General features: G+C 42.6%; 1 protein-coding gene across 2 annotated transcripts in view; it reads right to left on the bottom strand.

Annotated features, from left to right (window-relative positions):
* The window catches only part of KLHL3 (kelch like family member 3), a 119,069-nt gene extending 100,227 nt beyond the window's left edge, over positions 1-18,842 (bottom strand). Inside the window, exons 1-2 of one of the 2 annotated variants that reach the window (XM_032629103.1) lie at positions 18,396-18,842; positions 6,430-6,549 (exon numbers count right to left, since the gene is read on the bottom strand). In XM_032629103.1, coding sequence (XP_032484994.1) covers positions 6,430-6,442 — 13 coding nt within the window. In that variant the 5' untranslated portion in view covers positions 6,443-6,549; positions 18,396-18,842. The remainder of the gene's footprint in view (positions 1-6,429; positions 6,550-18,395) is intronic. The other variant, XM_032629102.1, reaches the window with a different exon arrangement.
* Positions 18,843-19,092: the final 250 nt, after the last annotated feature.

The raw sequence follows: 19,092 nt of genomic DNA, 5'->3' as shown, positions 1-19,092 counted from the left end.
CCAGTCCCTGACAACCACTAACCTATTCTCTTTCTGTGAGTTCGGCTTTTTTAGATTTCACATATAAATGAGATCATACAGTCTTTGTCTTTCTCTGTCTGACTTACTTCACTGAATACAATGCCCTCGAGGTTCATCCATGTTGTTGCAAATGACAGGATTTCCTCTTTTTTGTGGCTGAATAATATTCCAGTGTGTATATATACCACATCTTCTTTATCCATTCATCCACTGACCAACAGTTAGGTTGTGTTCATGTCTTGGCTACTGTGAATAATGCTGCAATGAACATGGGAGTGCAAATATCTCTTCGAGATGGTGATTTCATTTCCTTCAGATATACGCCCAGACGTGTGACTGCTACATTGTATAGCAGATCAATTTTTTAAATTCATTTATTTAATTTTTGGCTGCATTGTATCTTCACTGCTGCATGCGGGTTTTCTCTAGTTGCTGAGAGCGGGGGCTACTCTTTGTTGTGGTGTGCAGGCTTCTCACTATGGTGGCTTCTCTTGTTGCAGAGCATGGGCTCTAGGCGCACAGGCTTCAGTAGTTTTGGCACACGGGCTTCAGTTGTTGTGGCTCACGGGCTCTAGAGCACAGGCTCAGTAGTTGTGGTACATGGGCTCAGTTGCTCCACAGCATGTGGGATCTTCCCAGACCAGGGCTCGAACCCATGTCCCCTGCAGTAGCAGGGAAGCCCACAGATCAATTTTTAATTTTTTGAGGAATCTCCATATTGTTTTCCATAGTCGCTGTACCAATTTACATTCCTACCAATAGCACACAAGTGTTCCCTTTTCTCCACAGCCTCACAAGCACTTGTTATCTCTTGTGTGTTTTTTTGTTTTGTTTTGTTTTATTTTGTTTTGTTTTGCAGTACGTGGGCCTCTCACTGTTGTGGCCTCTCCTGTTGCAGAGCACAGGCCTGGACGCGCAGGCTCAGTGGCCATGGCTCACGGGCCTAGCCGGTCTGCGGCATGTGGGATCTTCCTGGACCGGGGCACAAACCCACGTCCCCTGCATCGGCAGGCAGACTCTCAACCACTGCGCCACCAGGGAAGCCCTCTTGTGTGTTTTTTATTTGTCTGTTTTTGTTTGTTTGTTTGATAATAGCCATTCTAACAGGTGTGAGGTGATACCTCATTGTGATTTTGATTTGAATTTCCCTGATGATTAGTGATGTTGATCCCCTTTCCATGCACCTGTTGGCCATTTGGGTATCTTCTTTGCAAAAATGTTTATTGAGGTCCTTTGCCCATTTTTAATCATTTTTTTCTACTGAGTTCCAAGCATTCCTTATATGTTTTGGATATTAACCCTTCATAAGATTTATGGTTTGCCAGTATTTTCTCCCTTTCATAGGTTGCCTTTTCATTTTGTTGATGATTTCCTTTACTGTGAAGGAGCTTTTCAGTTTGATGAAGTCCCACTTATTTTTTTTCCCCTGTTTTCTTCCAGGAGTTTTATGGTTTCAGGTCTTAACATTTAGGTCTTTAATCCATTTTGAGTTAATTTTTGTGAGTGGTGTAAGACAGGAGTCCAAAGTCATTCCTTCACATGTGGATGTCCAATTATCCTAACACCATTTGATGAAAGACTATCCTTTCCCCATTAAGTATTCTTGGCTCCTCTGTCAAATAGTAGTTGACCATATACATGTGGATTTATTTCTGGGCTCTCAATTCTGTTCCACTGGTCTACATGTCTATACCATACTGTTCTGATTACCATAGTTTTGTCATATACAGTTGAGCCTTGAACAACATGGGGGTTATGGGAGCAAACTCCTCCTTCCCCATGCTGTCGAAAATCCACATATAACTTTTCCATATCCACAATTCCACATCCAGGATTCAACCAACCACAGATAGTGTAGTACAATAGCAGTTAATGAAAAAAATCCAAGTAAGTGGACCCTTGTAGTTCAAACCCATGTTGTTCAAGGGCCAACTGTAGTTTGAAATCAGAGAGTGTGATGTCTCCAAACTTTGCTCTTCTTTTACAAGATTGCTTTGGCTGTTTAGGTTCTTTTGTGGTTCCATACAAATTTTAGGATTGTTTCTTCTATTTCTGTGAAAAATGCCATTGGAATTTTTATAGGGATTGCACTGAATCTACAGATGGCTTTGGGGAGTATGGACATTTTAACAATATTAATTCTCTCAATCCATGAGTATGGGATATCTTTCCATTTATCTGTGTCTCTTTTTCAATGTCTTTCATCAATGTCTTATGGTTTTCAGGGTACAGATCTCTCACCTTCTTGGTTAAATTTATTCCTAATATTTTATTGCTTTGACACTATGGTAAATGAGATTGCTTTATTTCTTTTTCAGATAGTTTGTTATTGTATAGAAATGAAACTGACTTCTGTATGTTGATTTTGTATCCTGCAACTTTACCAAATTTGTTTTTAAGTTCTAACAGCTTTTTGGTGGAGTCTTTTAGGGTTTTTTATATATAGGATCATGTTATCTGCAAACAGAGATGATTTTACTTCTTCTTTTCTAATTTGGATGCCTTTTATTTCTTTTTCTTGCCTAACTGCTCTGGCGAGAACTTCCAGTACTATGCTCAAAAAGAATGGTGAAAGTGGGCACCCTTGTCTTTTTCCTGACCTCAGAGAAAAAGCTTTCAAACTTTCACCATTATGATGTTAGCTGTGGGTTTGTCATACAGGGCTTTTAACATGTTGAGGTATGATCCTTCTATACCCAATTTGTTGGGAGTCTTTTATTATGAAAGGATGTTGAATTTTGTCAAACAGCTTTTCTGCATCTATTGAAAGCATCTTATGTTTTTTATCCTTCATTCTATGAATGTGGTGTATCACATTTATTGATTTCATTATCTTGAACCACCCTTGCATCCCAGAGATAAATCTCACTTGATCATGGTATATGATCCTTTTATCAGATCGCATTTTACCAGATCATACATATACTGTTGCTAGTATTTTGTTGAGAATTTTTGCATCAATATTTATCAGGGATATTGGCCTACAGTTCTCTTTTCTTGTAGTGTCCTTAGCTGGCTTTGGTATCAGGGTAATGCTGGTAATGAGTTTGGGATTATTCCCTCCTCCTCAAGTTTTGGTAAGAGTATGAGAAGGACTAGTGTTAATTATTCTTTGAAAGTTTGGTAGAATTCACCAGTGAAACCATCTGGTCATGCTTTTCTTTGTTGAGAGATTTTTGATTACCAATCCAATCTCCTTAATCATTACTGGTTTGTTCAGATTTTCTACTTCTTGATCCAGTCTTCATAGTTTATATGTTTCAAGGAATTTATCCATTTCTTCTAGGTTATCCAATTTGTTGGTATATAATTCTTCATAGTGGCCTCTTGTAATGATTAGTCTTTCTGTGATAACAGTTGTAACGTCTCCTTTTTCATTTATAATTGTGAGTCCTCTCTCTTTTTATCTTGGTTAGTTTAGCTAAAGATTTGTCAATTTTGTTTATCTTTTCAAAGAAACAGCTTTTAGTTTCATTCATTTTTTTCCTATTGTCTGTCTAGTCTCTATTTCATTTTATCTAATCTTTATTATTTCTTTCCTTCTGCTAAATTTGAGCTTAGATTGAACTTCTTTTTCTATTTCCTCGAGGTGTAAAGTTAGGTTGTTTATTTGGAGACCTGAAGTCTTAAATCAGACAAAGGACACAAGCCATACTCAAGGGAACTAAATGAGGAACTTCAACAGTGTCTAGGGAACACAACACAAATTCTTTAGTGACAAAAGAGAATTAGGATTGAATGTTAGCACTGCCCACTGCCTAAAACAACTATGGATGGAGCTTCTAGGAAATCTGGCAGGAAGCCTAATAAAAATTGATCAGTAAGGCTTCCCTGGTTGCACAATGGTTAAGAATCTGCCTGCCAATGCAGAGGACACGGGTTCGAGCCCTGGTCCGGGAAGATCCCACATGCCGCACAGGAACTAAGCTCGTGCGCCACAACTACTGAGCCTGTGCTCTAGAGCCTGTCCTCCGCAACAAGAGAAGCCACCGCAAGGAGAAGCCCGTGCACCACAACGAAGAGCAGCCCCCGCTTGCCACAACTAGAGAAAGCCTGTGCACAGCAACGAAGACCCAATGCAGCCAAAAATAAAATAAATTAATTAAAAAATTCTTGATCAGTAGGGCATAAGACAAATTTAATTTAACTTGGTTTTTAATGCCAAAGACTAGGCCTTGCAGAAAGGAGAAATGAGTAAATGAATATAGAATTTTTGTTTACAAGTAGTTTAAGCCTCTACCCAAAACACACATCTTCAGCTATATGTGCTTTTGCTCATGCCATTTTCTCTGGCTGGAAGACTTCCCCCTAACCTTACCACTTTTCATTTCTCTAACTCTTACCTGTTCTTCAGAATTTAGCTCAAGCACCTTCCCTTTTAGGAAGTGTCCTCCAAAGTTGCGGTTTGACATGCTTGCTCTCACGACACCCTTTAAGAAACTAACAATTATTGCATACCTACCACCTGGCAGGCACCTGATGCAGTTTTCCTTCATAACACCTAGTTGCACTGTAGAAAGACCATTTTCATTGACTTATTATCATTTTTTACCTTGTACCCCCACCCACGCATCCCAGAGCCTAGCCAGTATATCTGGGCATCTTTGGTGGATAACTCAAAGCTCCTATGAAGTACAAGGTGCTAGAGATTAAAATGATTCAGAAGTTGCCCCTGCCCTCAGGGAGCGCATGAACTACAAAGAGGGTATAAACAGTTACAACTCACAATAGGATGAAATATGCGGTAAATAATGGCATGGGCACAACAGAAACATGAAAAGATGCTCAACATCACTAATTATTAGAGAAATGCAAATCAAAACTACAATGAGGCATCACCTCACACCAGTCAAAATGGCCATCATCAAATAATCTACAAATAATAAATGCTGGAGAGGGTGTGAAGAAAAGGGAACCCTCCTACACTGTTGGTGGGAACGTAAACTGGTGCAGCCACTACGGAGAACAGTATGAAATTTCCTTAAAAAAATAAAAATAGAGCTACCATATGATCCAGCAATGCCACTCCTGGGCATATATCTGGAAAAGAGGAAAACTCTAATTCAAAAAGATACATGCACCCCAATGTTCATTGCAGCACTATTTACAATAGCCAAGATATGGAAGCAACCTAAATGTCCATTGACAGATGAAGGGATAAAGAAGATATGGTATATATATACCATATATATATATGATATAGATATAGATATATATATACACCATCGTTTTTTACATATATATATGTATATAAACGGAATACTATTCAACCATAAAAAAGAATGAAATAATGCCATTTGCAGCAACATGGATGGACCTAGAGATTATCATACTAAGTGAAGTAAGTCAGACAGAGAAAGATAAATATCACATGATATCACTTATATGTGGACTCTAAACTAATGATCCACATGAACTTATTTACAAAAGAGAAATAGACTCACACACATAGAAAACAAACTTATGTTTACCAAAGGGCAAAGGGTGGGGGAGAAACAAATTAGGAGTTTGGGATTAACAGATACATACTACTATATATAAAATAGATAAACAAGATTTACTGTACAGCACATGGAACTATATTCAATATCTTGTAATAATCTATAATGGAAAAGAATCTGAAAAAGAATATATATATATAACTGAATCACTTTGCTGTACACCTGAAACTATCACAACATTGTAAATCAATAATTTATTGTATTTCAATAAAAAAGATAACAAATAATGCCATGGGCAAAGGAAGCTTCTGAGCTCTCTGATAAAGAAGAGATTGTATGCACAGCCTTCGTACAGAAAAACATGTTCAGTGCCCTGAACCTGTCTTGCAAAAAAGCTCAGCAAACATGCACATTGGTCTTACAAATAGCCTGCACACCCCTCACTGTTTAGCTCAGTGAGGATGAGTGCTTCTGCATTTCATTTCTTTCTTTATAGAGTTAAACTGCATTTTAGAAGCTAGGTATTCTTCCATTCACGTGGTTGTCTTGACAAAGACAAAAGTTCAGGCCAAAGCATGAGAGAGGGAGGCCCAAAGAAAGCCTGGCATCCACAATCTTTAATCTGCAATTGTGTGTAGGTGTTGCAATCATTCTATTACTGGCCTTCATGCAGCTGGTTCAGTTGGAAATCAAGTTTATGAACAGAACTGCTGTAACCATAATGGATTTTTTCCCCCAGTGATTAAGCACTGAAACAAAAGGTGTTAAATAAATACAAAGGAAAGAGAAATTTGAGGAAGCCATTCTGTCTCTGTCAGAGTTTGAAAGGGAAAGCCAAGTGAGAAGTGTGGGTGAGGAAGAGTCAGACTTCACTAGTTGGTGGTGTTCTGGCCTCTGTTCTCAGTCCCTGATGACGCTCACCCAGCAAGTTCCTTCCAAAAGGGCACGAGCAAAATAGGAAAAGTACCTCCGCAGTTCATTCATAACCTTGAACGCCTTCCCCATGTGGGCAGCGTTGACAGTAATCGTCCTCTGGTTCTTTTCGTCATCCCCAGCCTGTATTGGGGGCTGGGAGCTCAGCTTGATGCTGTGAACAGGAAGGGAGTGGGAAGGGAAAGAGAGGATCACATGTTGGTAAACTCGTTCATCCAACTGCCACAAACCCATGCATTTGCCCACCCACCAGGGGCATCTCTGTCAGCCTGTTCTCTTCACCACAGACCCAGCAGGGAAAGAAATCACTGGGTCAGGAATTTCTTCAGGATCTTCCAGTGCAAAATGCACCCCTCAGAAAATGTACCCCTCAGATCCGAGCTCAGCTTCTTCCATTAAACACAGGTGTAACTTTGTGGGAGGTCCTTATCCTCCATCTCTCCATCCCTAAAAGGGTAGGGGGTGAGGAGAGATTAAGCACTATACCACTCACTTCACAGGGATGTTGGTTCATTCAACGAACATTTAAAGGAGTTTACTATGTGCCAAGCACTGTGTTTAAATTCAAGAGAAACACAACAATAAGGAAATCACAGACCTTGCTTTCACAAAGCTTAGAGTTCAGTGACAGAGAAAGCCAGGAAAACATTTCTCAGAAGCACAAAGGATAGGCAACTATCCCAGTGCTGGCAGGTTAAGGAAAAACTTACTAGAAGCTGAGGAAAAACAGAAGTCTTAAGGCAGAGCAGGAATTAGCCAGGTAAAAAGGACGATGGGAAACAGCAGAGGAAACAATATGAACAAAGACCCAGAGAAAAGGAGTCAAGTATGTTCAAAGCACTGGAAGTTCAGTAAAACTAAAGAAGAGTATCAAGAGAAAAGCCTAGAAGACTGAGCAGTCTTTTAAGTGTCATAAACAAAGCTAAGGAGTTTGGATTTCATTCTAAAACAATGAGAAGCCATCAGAGTTTTAAGCAAAGAAGTGGAGCAGGAAGTGGGTGAACACATTTGTGCTTTAGAAAGATCACATTGGCTACAGCGTGGAGAACAGTGGCACAAGAGTGAAAGCTTTGGCGAAACCATAATCCCATAGAAAGCCAAGGGATTGTAATTGTTATATAAAGACTAGCTATGTGGCCTAAATGAGCAGGTGGTGACTAGCAAGAGCCACCCATAATCTCAAAGCCCTCTATACCAAAGACAAAACACTCAAATTCCTATGGGATGCCAGCTAGATGCCCAATCACTCCTGAGCAACAAGTCTCAACTTGATGGTGGGTGCGAAAGAAGAATCCAAAAAATGAGCAAGGAAAGGACCTTCTCCCCAAACTGGTAAAACTATTCAGCTCCAAGTCAAGTCCAGGACATTGGAGTTAGGTCTCTTTGGACCAGGTTAAGCTCTGCTTTGCTAGTAGAAAAACAGAACCTTCTCCACTTGTGTAGATTTGGGGACCCACAGTTCACTCCAACTCTAAGACACTGAGAGTAGCTTCCTTTGCCTTCCCCTAGTGGACCTCCGCTGATGTTACCACCTAGTCTTGCAAACTGGCTCAAGATAGGCGTTGCTATGGTTAAGAAAAAGTTCCAGAGACCTGAGAGTCTCTCTCAATTTCACACTGGGATTGGTAACCACTAGAACATTCCAACATAACCAGCATGCCAGACCCACAGCTTGTCTGACCAGGACAGATGCCTCTTCTGGCTTCCTTCCCACTTTCACTTCAGCATGAAAATGTAAGCTACAGACCTCTGAACTTGGGGACTGCCTGCATTCAGGGTGCAAAGAAGTTAGCTGAGCACAGTATGATAAATATCAAGACAGATGATTAGAATCATGTGTTTAAAAAGGTGAAGAAGGGCTTCCCTGGTGGCGCAGTGGTTGAGAGTCCGCCTGCCAATGCAGGGGACACGGGTTCGTGCCCCGGTCCAGGAGGATCCCACATGCCGCGGAGTGGCTGGGCCCGTGAGCCGTGGTCGCTGAGCCTGCGCATCCGGAGCCTGTGCTCCACAATGGGAGAGGCCGCAACAGTGAGAGGCCCGCGTACCGCAAAAATAAAAAAAAATAAAAAAAGGTGAAGAAAATCTCAAAACAGAGAATGTTATCAAGGAAGGGGAGAACCCAGTAAAGATAAAAGACTTCATATTAAAAATCCCACAAGTTGGGCTTCCCTGGTGGCGCAGTGGTTGAGAGTCCACCTGCCGATGCGGGGGACACGGGTTCGTGCCCCAGTCCGGGAAGATCACGCATGCCGTGGAGCGGCTGGGCCCGTGAGCCATGGCCGCTGGGCCTGCGCGTCCGGAGCCTGTGCTCCGCAACGGGAAAGGCCACAACAGTGAGAGGCCCGCGTACCGCAAAAAAAAAAAAAAAAAAAATCCCACAAGTATAATTTCTTTTGTAGTTAGTGTCCTTCCCTACTCCATGCCAGACAGATATAAATTTCTATTTTATACCAAAGGTTTAACATTTTTGCTTTTGATATTTAAGCCCTTATTTTATCTGATGTTGATTTTTATGTCACTATATTAAATGGATCTAATTTTTTCCTTTAAGTTCCATTTATTGAATATTTCTTTTTCCCACTCACCTGTTATGCCACCTTTAGTCATATATCACAGAATGTTGAACATAAAGTGTGCTAATGAATATTCCTGTCATCTTCCTGCTTTTAAAAAAGATGTTTGTAGTGTTTCCTCACTGTGTGTTAATTTTAGGATTTCTGCAGATGGCCTTTATCAAATTAAGAAAACTCCCTTGTGTTTTATTTTTTAATCATAAAGTTAAACTGAATTTTATCAAATGTTTTCGTGAATCTAATGAGATGATCATACGTATTTTTCCCTTTAATCTTTCAATGTCGTATATGACATATATTTTCTAATACTACACTATACTTGCATTCCTGGAGTAAATTTAGAAACTGTAAAACACTGCACAAATATACATTACAAACGTTGTCTTCAAACTGTAGAGAGACTTAAAAGACAGTTAGAGAAAATATAATCTAGTACTGATCAGGAACAACTGAAGGTTTCTGACAGAGAACTAATAAGATTAGAGCTCATAAAAGCCCAGGGGACAGAAATTATTAGTTCTATTTTACATATATGGAAGAGATGTAGACCAAACAGAGCCATTTTGGAAGCACTGACAACAACCTCCACTGTGACTAGTAACTGGAAAGCTTGCTCTCCCTTGTTGTGTTGGACTTTGCACTTTCCAGACTTCCAGAATGGTCCAGTGAGTTAAGTTTTGCCTCCTCTATGAAGCCCTTTGAATACTTCAGTCCTAAGTGATCTCTGCCTTCCCTAAACCACTGTAGTATTTCTGGCCTGTAACTCAGTTGGCACATAGGACACTGACCTGTGTTTGAGTACCTTTCCATAGCACATATTTAGCCACCCAGCCCCCTCATGCTAGATTCGACATTCCTGGTGAGCAAGGACTGTGTGTCCAAGGACTCTCATACGGCCTAGCCTTCCCAGCATAGGGCCATGCCCACAGCAGGTCTTCATTACATCGTTCTCATCAATGAACTCTGATCTGAAGACCTCTCACTGTCCCCACAGTGGTAGAGAGCACAGCAGAAAGGGATGGTCTGCCCCAACCACTGCCCCCAACCCAACAATTTAAAAAAATGAAAGTAGAGCTGGTCTTCAGAGTTAAACTACAACTCAATACACACAAACTATTAATTATAGAAGTTATACATAAAAATACATAAACTCTAAACATCAGGCCCTCTTCATGGCACTCCACCTCCCACAGCCTTTTCTCCCACCCTCCCCTCTCCTCTAAAGTCCAGAGCCACATATCCAGTGTCTGAATCGACTCCCCTACTTAGATATTCACAGTAACTTATACTCAACTTATGCTCCCCACCCTCCCTCAAGCCTACTCTTCTATCTATATTCTCGATCCCAGAGGTATAACCAACTACCCACTCACCTATCCAAGAAACTGGGATATCATCCTTGATATCTTCTTCCCTCCCTCTCTCTCTCTCACTTCACATATAATCACAAGTCCCATCAGTCCTAGGTCCTTTACTATCTCTCCACCCCATTCCCTTCTCACGGTCACTGCTACCACGACTGCAGTCCAGGCCATCAAGATCTCTCACCTGGGCTACTACAGTAACTTCCTCACAGACTCCAGAATGATCTTTACAGAATGTCATTGTGCGCATGCCACGTTCTATGTGAAACCTCTCACTGGTTCCTCACTGCATCCAGAATAAGCCTCAGAGACCCATCCTGGCCCTGCATAATCTCATCGTTGTCCTGAAGACTTCTTGTTATTGAGGTACTAAAATACTCACAATTGCCTTAATAAACCAGGCTTTTTTGCCCTATCCCCACCCACTGTCCCCTATGTCTAGCTCATTCCCACCAGCGCTTCAGACTTCTTGCTGAAAGCCTTCTCTATCATCCTCCACTACCCTGGACTAACTTCCCCTCTTCTGTGTTCCCGCAGTACTCTGTACTTCCCTCTGTATTATACTGTAGTGACCTCTTACTTCTCTGTCTCCTCTTACTTCTTCTCTCCCCCACAGAGTGTGTGCTGGTAAATGTGTAACAGCTGGTTACAAAGAAGGGAGCCCTGATTTGTAACATTTGCCAATTTCCTTGGTGTAAATACCTCCACCATGGCAGATTTCAAGCCACCAATGGGATCTCACTGAACACATGGAGTTGGGAAGAGATGTACATTATACCACCATATAGTACTTCCACTACACAAGTATAATAGACATAATCTAAAGGGCATAGATATTAGCAAAGTAATTAGAAAGTGATGAGTATGTACTACACTTGTTTTTAATATAATTTATTAGTAAGTTACATAATTTAATTTTTAATAAGGGCTGTATTTAATAACTCACAAAATTCTTAAAAATTTAACAAGCAGCTCCAGCAAGTGGGTGAGTGCTGGCTCTTGCACACCACTGCCCACCCTAGATTTTGAGCTCCATCAGAACCAGGATGGTGCCTTATTTCCCTCTATAGTCTTAGCCTCTGGCACATGACAAGTGCTCAATAAATGATTACTGAGTAACTGAATGGATGGATAAGTAAATGAGGTATAACGGTCAATTATTCCATCTTTCCTCACATCCCCTCATTAAAATAATTATAGCTTTATCGCTCTCAACTTCCCCCACCCTCCTCCCCATAGGAGGTACTGGGGGGAGGGGAGGGGCATTCTTAGCCAGTCTAGTCCCCTGCATTGGTGATACAGTATCAGGAGGATGTGGAGGCGGGTGGAGAAGAGAAAGCCAGACACAACTAGAGTAGAAGGAAGAAAGCAAGAAGGGTTGCCGCTTACTGTGTCAGTTCTCAGGCTCTTTCCATCACTAAGGAAAATCCAGGCAATAAATGGAAAGGAAAGGACAGTAGAAGGCATGTCAGCAAAGCAGGAGACATAAAAACCTCTGAGCATCCAATTGTGCAGAAGTGTTTGGGGGATGTGCCAAACGAGGAGCTCCAGAGCATCCAGGGTGTGAGAGAATGGGGAGGAGAGGAAACGGGAGTCTAAGAAACACTGCTGAGGGTTAAAGACTGCATCCCCACTACAAGTCTTCAAGAGATGCAAATAAAGTTCAGGCAGCGTGGACCACACACACAGAGCCCAAGCACGTTATGGTCAGGCTATAGATGAGACAGAATAAAGAGAGTCAAAGTCACCTAAAGAGGGCAGCACAACTCTGAGTCAGAGTTAAGACTATGCCGAATGCATTAAAATCCTTCAACAAAAATGTCCTTTAGAAAGGGAAATTGAAAAAAAAGAATCAGACTGAGAAAGCCCTTGGTCCAGCTCATCCAACACTATCTATGAAAGACATGATTTAATCATCAGACAATCATTTGGTTCAGTCTCAGGTCAGATCCCTGTTGTGGAACTTGAAACCTATAAACACTCAAATGCCCTAACTCAGTCCCCAGCTCGCAATGGAGCCTCTTGATGAAGTTGGCCTCCCCCATGGTTCTCCTTCAGGAAGCAAGAAAGTGGTAGCAGGCTCTCAGGAACATTGTGTCAGTAATACTGTTCATCACAAATTAATAAAGTGACACTCTGACTGCTGTACCTCAGTCATGATGAGTTCATCAGCATGACTCCACTTCTCCAAGTCTGGGCAGCAAAGGAAACTGACAAGAGAGGATTTCAGAACCTACCAGGCTCTGGGCAAACTGCAGATCTAGCTTATTTCTCAATCCTAAAGTTCAAGGCCAAAATGACCAAATTTAGATTTCTGCATCTGGATGAATGAAGGACCTGGCACTTGAAGATACCCAGGCTGCAGGATTCAGGGTGTGATGGTGCAGTCCTGTCATCAAGAAACACCCCTACACACAGGCTGCTATAGAGCTCCATATTCTCTTGCACTTTCACAGTGCCACCTCAGTTCACAGCATCAGCTGATTCCCTGCAACGGGACACATGGACACAGAGAAGATATGTACCAGTAAGCTACAGCTCCTGGGTAACAGTAACAGTTAACATTTACTGAAAGCTTACTTTACCTCTACCATCTCATTTTATCTTCAGAACAACCCTATGAGGTATTATCTCCCGAGGCACTAAGATAAAACTTGTCCAAAAGTCCCACAGAACTACTAAGTAGAGAACTGACACTCAAACCCAGGTCTGACTCCAGGGCCTATGCTCTTAATAGCAATGTCCACTGACTTGGGATAATGTCCACAGCCCATCGGCCAATGGGAGCTCAATCCTTATGATCCACTCTCTGAGGTTCTTCATGGTATGGCCAAACCAGGCTAAATGAAAAAGACTGAATCTCCTAGGACCTGTGACATAGCACTGTTTCACTCCACTGATTGTGGGGAACTGCATTACGTACGGGAGTTGATATTATTAATTATACGGAACTTAGAATTTCCACACAAGCCCGTCATGATGCATCAAAGCTGGCCAGCAGCTGCTGCCATTCTTATAATGTGCTCCTTCATAAACAAGCTCAAGAACAGGTATGTTACTAATTACATTCCTAAGAGTCCAATTCACAGATAGCTTCCTTCAAAACCAAGGGGGAAATCTCTTAAGCGGGCTGCATTAAAAAATGTAAAACATAAGAGAAACGCTTGAGTTCGGACAGATAGAATGAGACAAGGAGAGAGAAAGGCTAAAAGAAAACACAGCCTCATTATGTGGCATTTTTGGAAGCTAAGCTTCTATTTGGTTTGACTAGGAGAGCTGAGCTCTTCCATGTGTGTGGTTTTGATAGAGGCTACAATAGACTTTCACAAGTTAAAAAGAAAAATCCAGGAAAGTTGGGCCGAGAGTCTGAAAATCCTTTTAAATTATAAAAAGTTACAGATTTCTAACTTGACAACCATTGAACTTATTTGATAGGGAAAAAAATATCTAAGAACAAAACATGTTCAAGTTATTTTTTACATAGTGCATTAAGGCTTTTTTAAGTCTAACCTAGTTTTAGGGTTTATCCAGAATTTGAAAAAAATTAGGTCAATGGCAAATTTCATCAAATAAAACACTTGCTTTAGAAAACTCACCCCAAAATGTTCTTGTCTGGATGTGTCTTAACAATCTAAAACGTAACAAGAAGCAGAAGCCTAAAAACCCAAATCTGGGTGTGGGGAAATCAAGAAGTTTCTTTCAACTGACTTTGTTTTCTTGCAGTTGAAAACCTTGCTTCACCAAAAGGTATTTCCAAAATGGAAAATTTGGTTTCATTTATCATGGTTGAAATGCACATATGCTTCAGGAAGCAGTGATGCCGAAAAATTTCTACAGAAGTTTCCACCCATGCCTTCTAGGGGTGGGAGAGGGCTGAGAGGAAAAGAGAAAGGCTAGGACACTGAACATTTGCTCTTCCCTAGGTCTTGCCAGTGTTACACCTGGCACTGCAAAACTCAGCATTTGGAGAGCATTGGCTGTATATGTCATGTTCTTTCAAAAAATATGCTCTATCTGTTCCTGATCAAGAATGGAAAAATAAATTCTTGGAGTTCCAGGCTCTCCTCCATAAGGACGAGCCATTCTCCCTCTGAGGACTGCTCACACAAGTTCACAGCACACTGCTGGGCACACAATGCCCCTCACAATCACGGGCATCCCTATGCTTCTGATGAAGAAAACCACCACAATTTTAAGAAAAATGGACAACCAACTTCCCCTTTTTGTGATGTTTCTTCCAAAAGTTGTGGTTCTCTGCAATTCTTGTGGATATGCCAGAGACTTTGCCTGTAAATTTTTGTAACTGTGGTAAAATATATGTAACTTGAAATTTACCATTTTAACCATCTTTAAGAGTGTAATTCAAAGGCTTTATGTACATTTATGTTCTTGTGCAACCATGCACTTCCAGAACTTTTTCATTTCCCCAAGTTGAAACTCCATGCCTATTACTCCCCATTTTTCTCTCTCCCCAGCCCCTGGCAACCACCATTCTACTTTCTGCCTCTATGAATTTGACCATTCTAGGTTCCTCATATAAGTTGGGAATTTATTGTAATCCATCCAAAAGGCTGATTTCCAGAACTTAAGTCCCAGTAGCCAGAGCTACTGTCATTTTCGATGTCTATCTGCTCTATACACACACACACACAATTTATCACTGTAGTGGCTGAGAGCTAGAGACCCTTTTCCTATGCAAAACAGAAGACGAAGTCATCTTCCTCTGACTGATCAAGGCACAATGATTCTTCACAGAGGGAGATGGGAAACTTGGCATCAGAAGGTCCTGTAGAGAGCTAGAGTGCTTAGGGGATACTGCAAAGGTGAGTGTAAATTCAGTTTCTTCTTAAGATTTTGGCCTGAACAAAGGAGTATCCAGTTCATGGTTCCAAACCACTAAAGCATCCAGATGCCTCAGGGTGTCTATAAAAAGGAGGACAAAGGTAGGTGCTGGTGAATCCTACAAGAGGAAGTGCCACGCCCTTGTGTGGTATCTTACTGTGAGGAGACAAGTTTAGGTGGATGGGAGATGATGACCTGATAAGATCTCTCTAATTTTCTCATGGGAACAGTCCCACAAAATCTTCTTTGGATTATGAATATAGGAAGGCCCTAAAATAAGCCCTGGGTACTATCCAAGCACAAACCATGGAGTACAACAGGGCAACAGATGAACACCAACAATAACAGCAACTACCATTTACTGAGTACTCACGCTGTGCCTGAAAAACTTACTAAATTGCCTCCTTTGATCTTCACAACAACTCTGTGAGATATGGAAACTGTCCCTCTACACTGAGAAGAAAAATTAATGCTGAAAAAATGTGACACACTCAAGGTCATACAGTTTATGAAACAGATTTACTGCAAGCTCTGTGTTACCCCAAAGCCCATGATTTTCGTACCCTTATGACAAAGAAAGAAAATTGTTCATTAGAAATCTCTAGGCTGAACATTTTTAATGCTTAAAAACAGCCCCAATTAAGCTTCAGCGGGTTCAGTGTGGAAGAACCAGACTCAGGATCCCTCCAGTCCCCAGAGGTCTGACATGTGATCCTAGGCCAGTCACTCAGCTTCTCTGGCCCTGAGTTTCCCAGGGAACTTGTGAAACAAGGCTACTTCCCCCTCTTCTGCCCCCACCTCAAAGCATTCCATGGGGTCAATTACCCGTGCTGAGATAATAAGACTGATATCCAAGGATGAACCTATTGGCCAAAGGTTTCAATCACCTCTCTCATGAGCTTCCTTTTTAGTTATCAGAGCTTCCCACAAAAGTTATCAGCTAATCAGCAAATAATTATCTAACGCCTACTATGTGTGCAGCCACACAGTACTTAATGTGGAATATTCAGAGATATAGGCAGCATCCTTGCCCTTGAGGACCTATCTCCCAGTTTGGGGACTTACAGGAAACAAAAGCATAGAAACATCTTGTGGGTGGGCCTATTATTCAGTACCCAACTATGGAATTGGAATTAGGAAGAACATCTGCCAGAACCAGAAAAGCTTAGGTTTCCAAGACAAAGTGGAATTTTAAAACAGCCTTGATAGATGAATAACTTTTGGAAAAGTAGAAGCAAAAGGCATTCCAGGCAAAAACAAACTCTGGAAGCTAAGGATCTGAGACTGGATGGAGTACTGTACAGGATGGGTGATCACAAAAGAGACCCACAGATCTCTTGGTAGCAGTATATAGGTGAGCACTGGGAATGGAGACTGGAGCCAGATTTCACAAAACTTGAATGCCTGGCAGGGTAAGCTGGTCTTGGAGTGGGAACAAAAGGTAGTGAGCTTGGTGACCTGGTGAACACTGGAAGCTGCAAGGTTTAGATTTCTCTGCCTTTGATAGGAAAAACTAAAAGAACATGTGTGAAAACTAGGTGTTGTAATGCCAAAGACATCAGCCATCCCAGTTGAGAGGCACCAGAGTGTTGAAGAACAAGAGAGCTCCTGGGGGCAAGGACTCATTACATTTCTGAACACAAAACTGAGAACACAATAAGTACCCCAAAATGCTTGGGAAGCAGTACTTTGATCTGCTGCTGCTAGTTTGAAATGGACCTTTCAGCCCCAATATGTAAGCAAATCAAGAATCTCTAAACCTCCATTCACATCACTGCTGCCCTCTGTTGGCTACCAGACCAATAAGAGAAGGTGGGGACACTGCGCACCTCTGTCCCAAGGAAGCAGGCTTTCAGATGCTCTGTCGGCCAGTGGCCACACAGAGTCCAACACTAAGCTCCTGTTGCAAAGGGCACTCAAGGAGAGGCTGTACCAGCACCACACTCAGTCTAAAATGTCCCAATCTCTTCCTGGGAGTCACATCAAGAAACACAATCCCTGGGGGCCTCTTCAAACAAGAGGACACCAAACAATCATGCCAGTTCTAATGGGGTCTAGAGATGTTTAATGACATCATTCTGCCCCATGAGATGGGGCAAGATTTGGGACAATCCATGCAAAAGAAAGTGTACTGAGGTGCTCTCCAGTGTTGACTTAGTGGAACCTGTTATCATTTAACCAGCTGGTTACCATCTGAATCAAACTGGCAACTCAGAGCAGCAGCCCTCCCTCCTCGGCTGTCCACTGCCATGGCCTGACCGCTCTTGCAGTCTTCTCACCTCAAGGAAAATGGCAAGCCTTGTTCTCTACCAGCCACAGACCCACAGAATGAAGAGGGGACGTTTTAGCACACAGAGGAATGACCCGCCCCTGCACCACACTGAGCACCTTCATGATGAAAGAATCAGATCCTCAGATAACAGCTTAAAATTTATTAAAATGCATGTGCCTGCCAGGAAACAATCCCTCGCTAGTTAGATCCAGCTCAACACAAATACTTAAATTCCCATCTGTTAACTTCTATTTCATAAAGAAACCCCTGACAGAAGGAGCAAGAGTTTCTCTAAAGAATATAACTTCCAGTATAATTTGTAAACTTTTCAATGCAAATGGAAGTCAGTTCAGAGCAAGTGTCACCTGAATGGATTTCTCTCCTTCTCACTTGAACTTGTGTGTGTCTACAGGTACACACACACACACACACACACACACACACACACACACTGTAAGGAAAGACATCAGCTTGGCATGCGTGTTGACAACTTGAGCACTTCAGAGTGAAAATGCAAGCACTCTATGTCAGGCCAGAACTGCTATGATACCAAAAACCCCCCACCCAAGAAAAACCACCCCGGGAAAGCAGCCAGGAAAGGGAAACGCCTCCTTGAAACAGCCTGATTCAGCCCATGCTGAAACTATTCCTGAACACCAGCCAAGAAGTCCCTTCTTTCAGGGTGCTCCGCTGCCCAGCAAACCCAGACCCGCCTCTGTGGAAGCCAGATCTCTGGGGAAAGGGGCTTTCCTGCTCTGACTCTGCTGCCCGCTGGGATCCATCAGTGACCAGGTCTTCCAACCCTGTCTAACCAATGCCAACGCAAAGCTGGTGGCTGCACCGCGAGCGCACACAAACACACACACACACACACACACACACACACGTACACACTCAGGCGCGCGCACGCCCGCGCGTGCGTGCACGCACACACTTATACATAACATACCTTTCACCGTCCATTGTGTGAGGCCCAGCCAGGGTGGCAGCCGCTGAGCTGTGCATGCACTGGAGGATCCTAGCCCTGTTCTCGTTTCTCCCAGCCAACCAGCAGGAGATCTGATCAGCAACAGTGATTCAGCATGGCTGCAAATGAAGCCTCCTCCCCTCTTGATTCTCCTTCCTCTGACTTACTCGCGGCAGCTTCTACCGCAGAAGCAGCAGCAGCAGAAAATGTCTTACCCAGAGCTCCCTGCAGCCCTTTCAGCTGCTAAAAGCAGCAACCCACTTGCTCCCCCTCCCCCACAGGCTTGCTGCTCCTCCGTCTCCTAGGAACAGCGCAGCGCCAGCAACCCAAGTACAGTGCCACCTTTCCAGCCGCTTCCACATCTGCCCAGGCATCCCCAGCCCAGGCGACTAGCCCACCCCAGTGCCTCCTGCCTCCTCTGCCTAGACTGAAAAGACTCAGGCAGTTCCTCACTAGCCCAAGAAATACGGGCCCCCACCTCCTCCCCTGCCCCCATAGACTACGACTTCGTCAGCCTGGTCAGATTGCTGGAATGAGGAGGCCCCTCTGTGGCTTACAGTGGACTCTATCCACCTGGGGAAATTGACTTGTAGGTCACATCTCATTTTCCAATTCCTCCTCCCAAAATCTACAGCAGCTCTGAGAGTCTGATGGATGGAGAGAAGTTAGGGCAAAAGAG

Source organism: Phocoena sinus, chromosome 3, assembly GCF_008692025.1.
Source record: "Phocoena sinus isolate mPhoSin1 chromosome 3, mPhoSin1.pri, whole genome shotgun sequence".
Classification (NCBI taxonomy): Eukaryota; Metazoa; Chordata; class Mammalia; order Artiodactyla; family Phocoenidae; genus Phocoena; species Phocoena sinus.
This window is presented reverse-complemented; position numbering and strand designations above follow the sequence as displayed.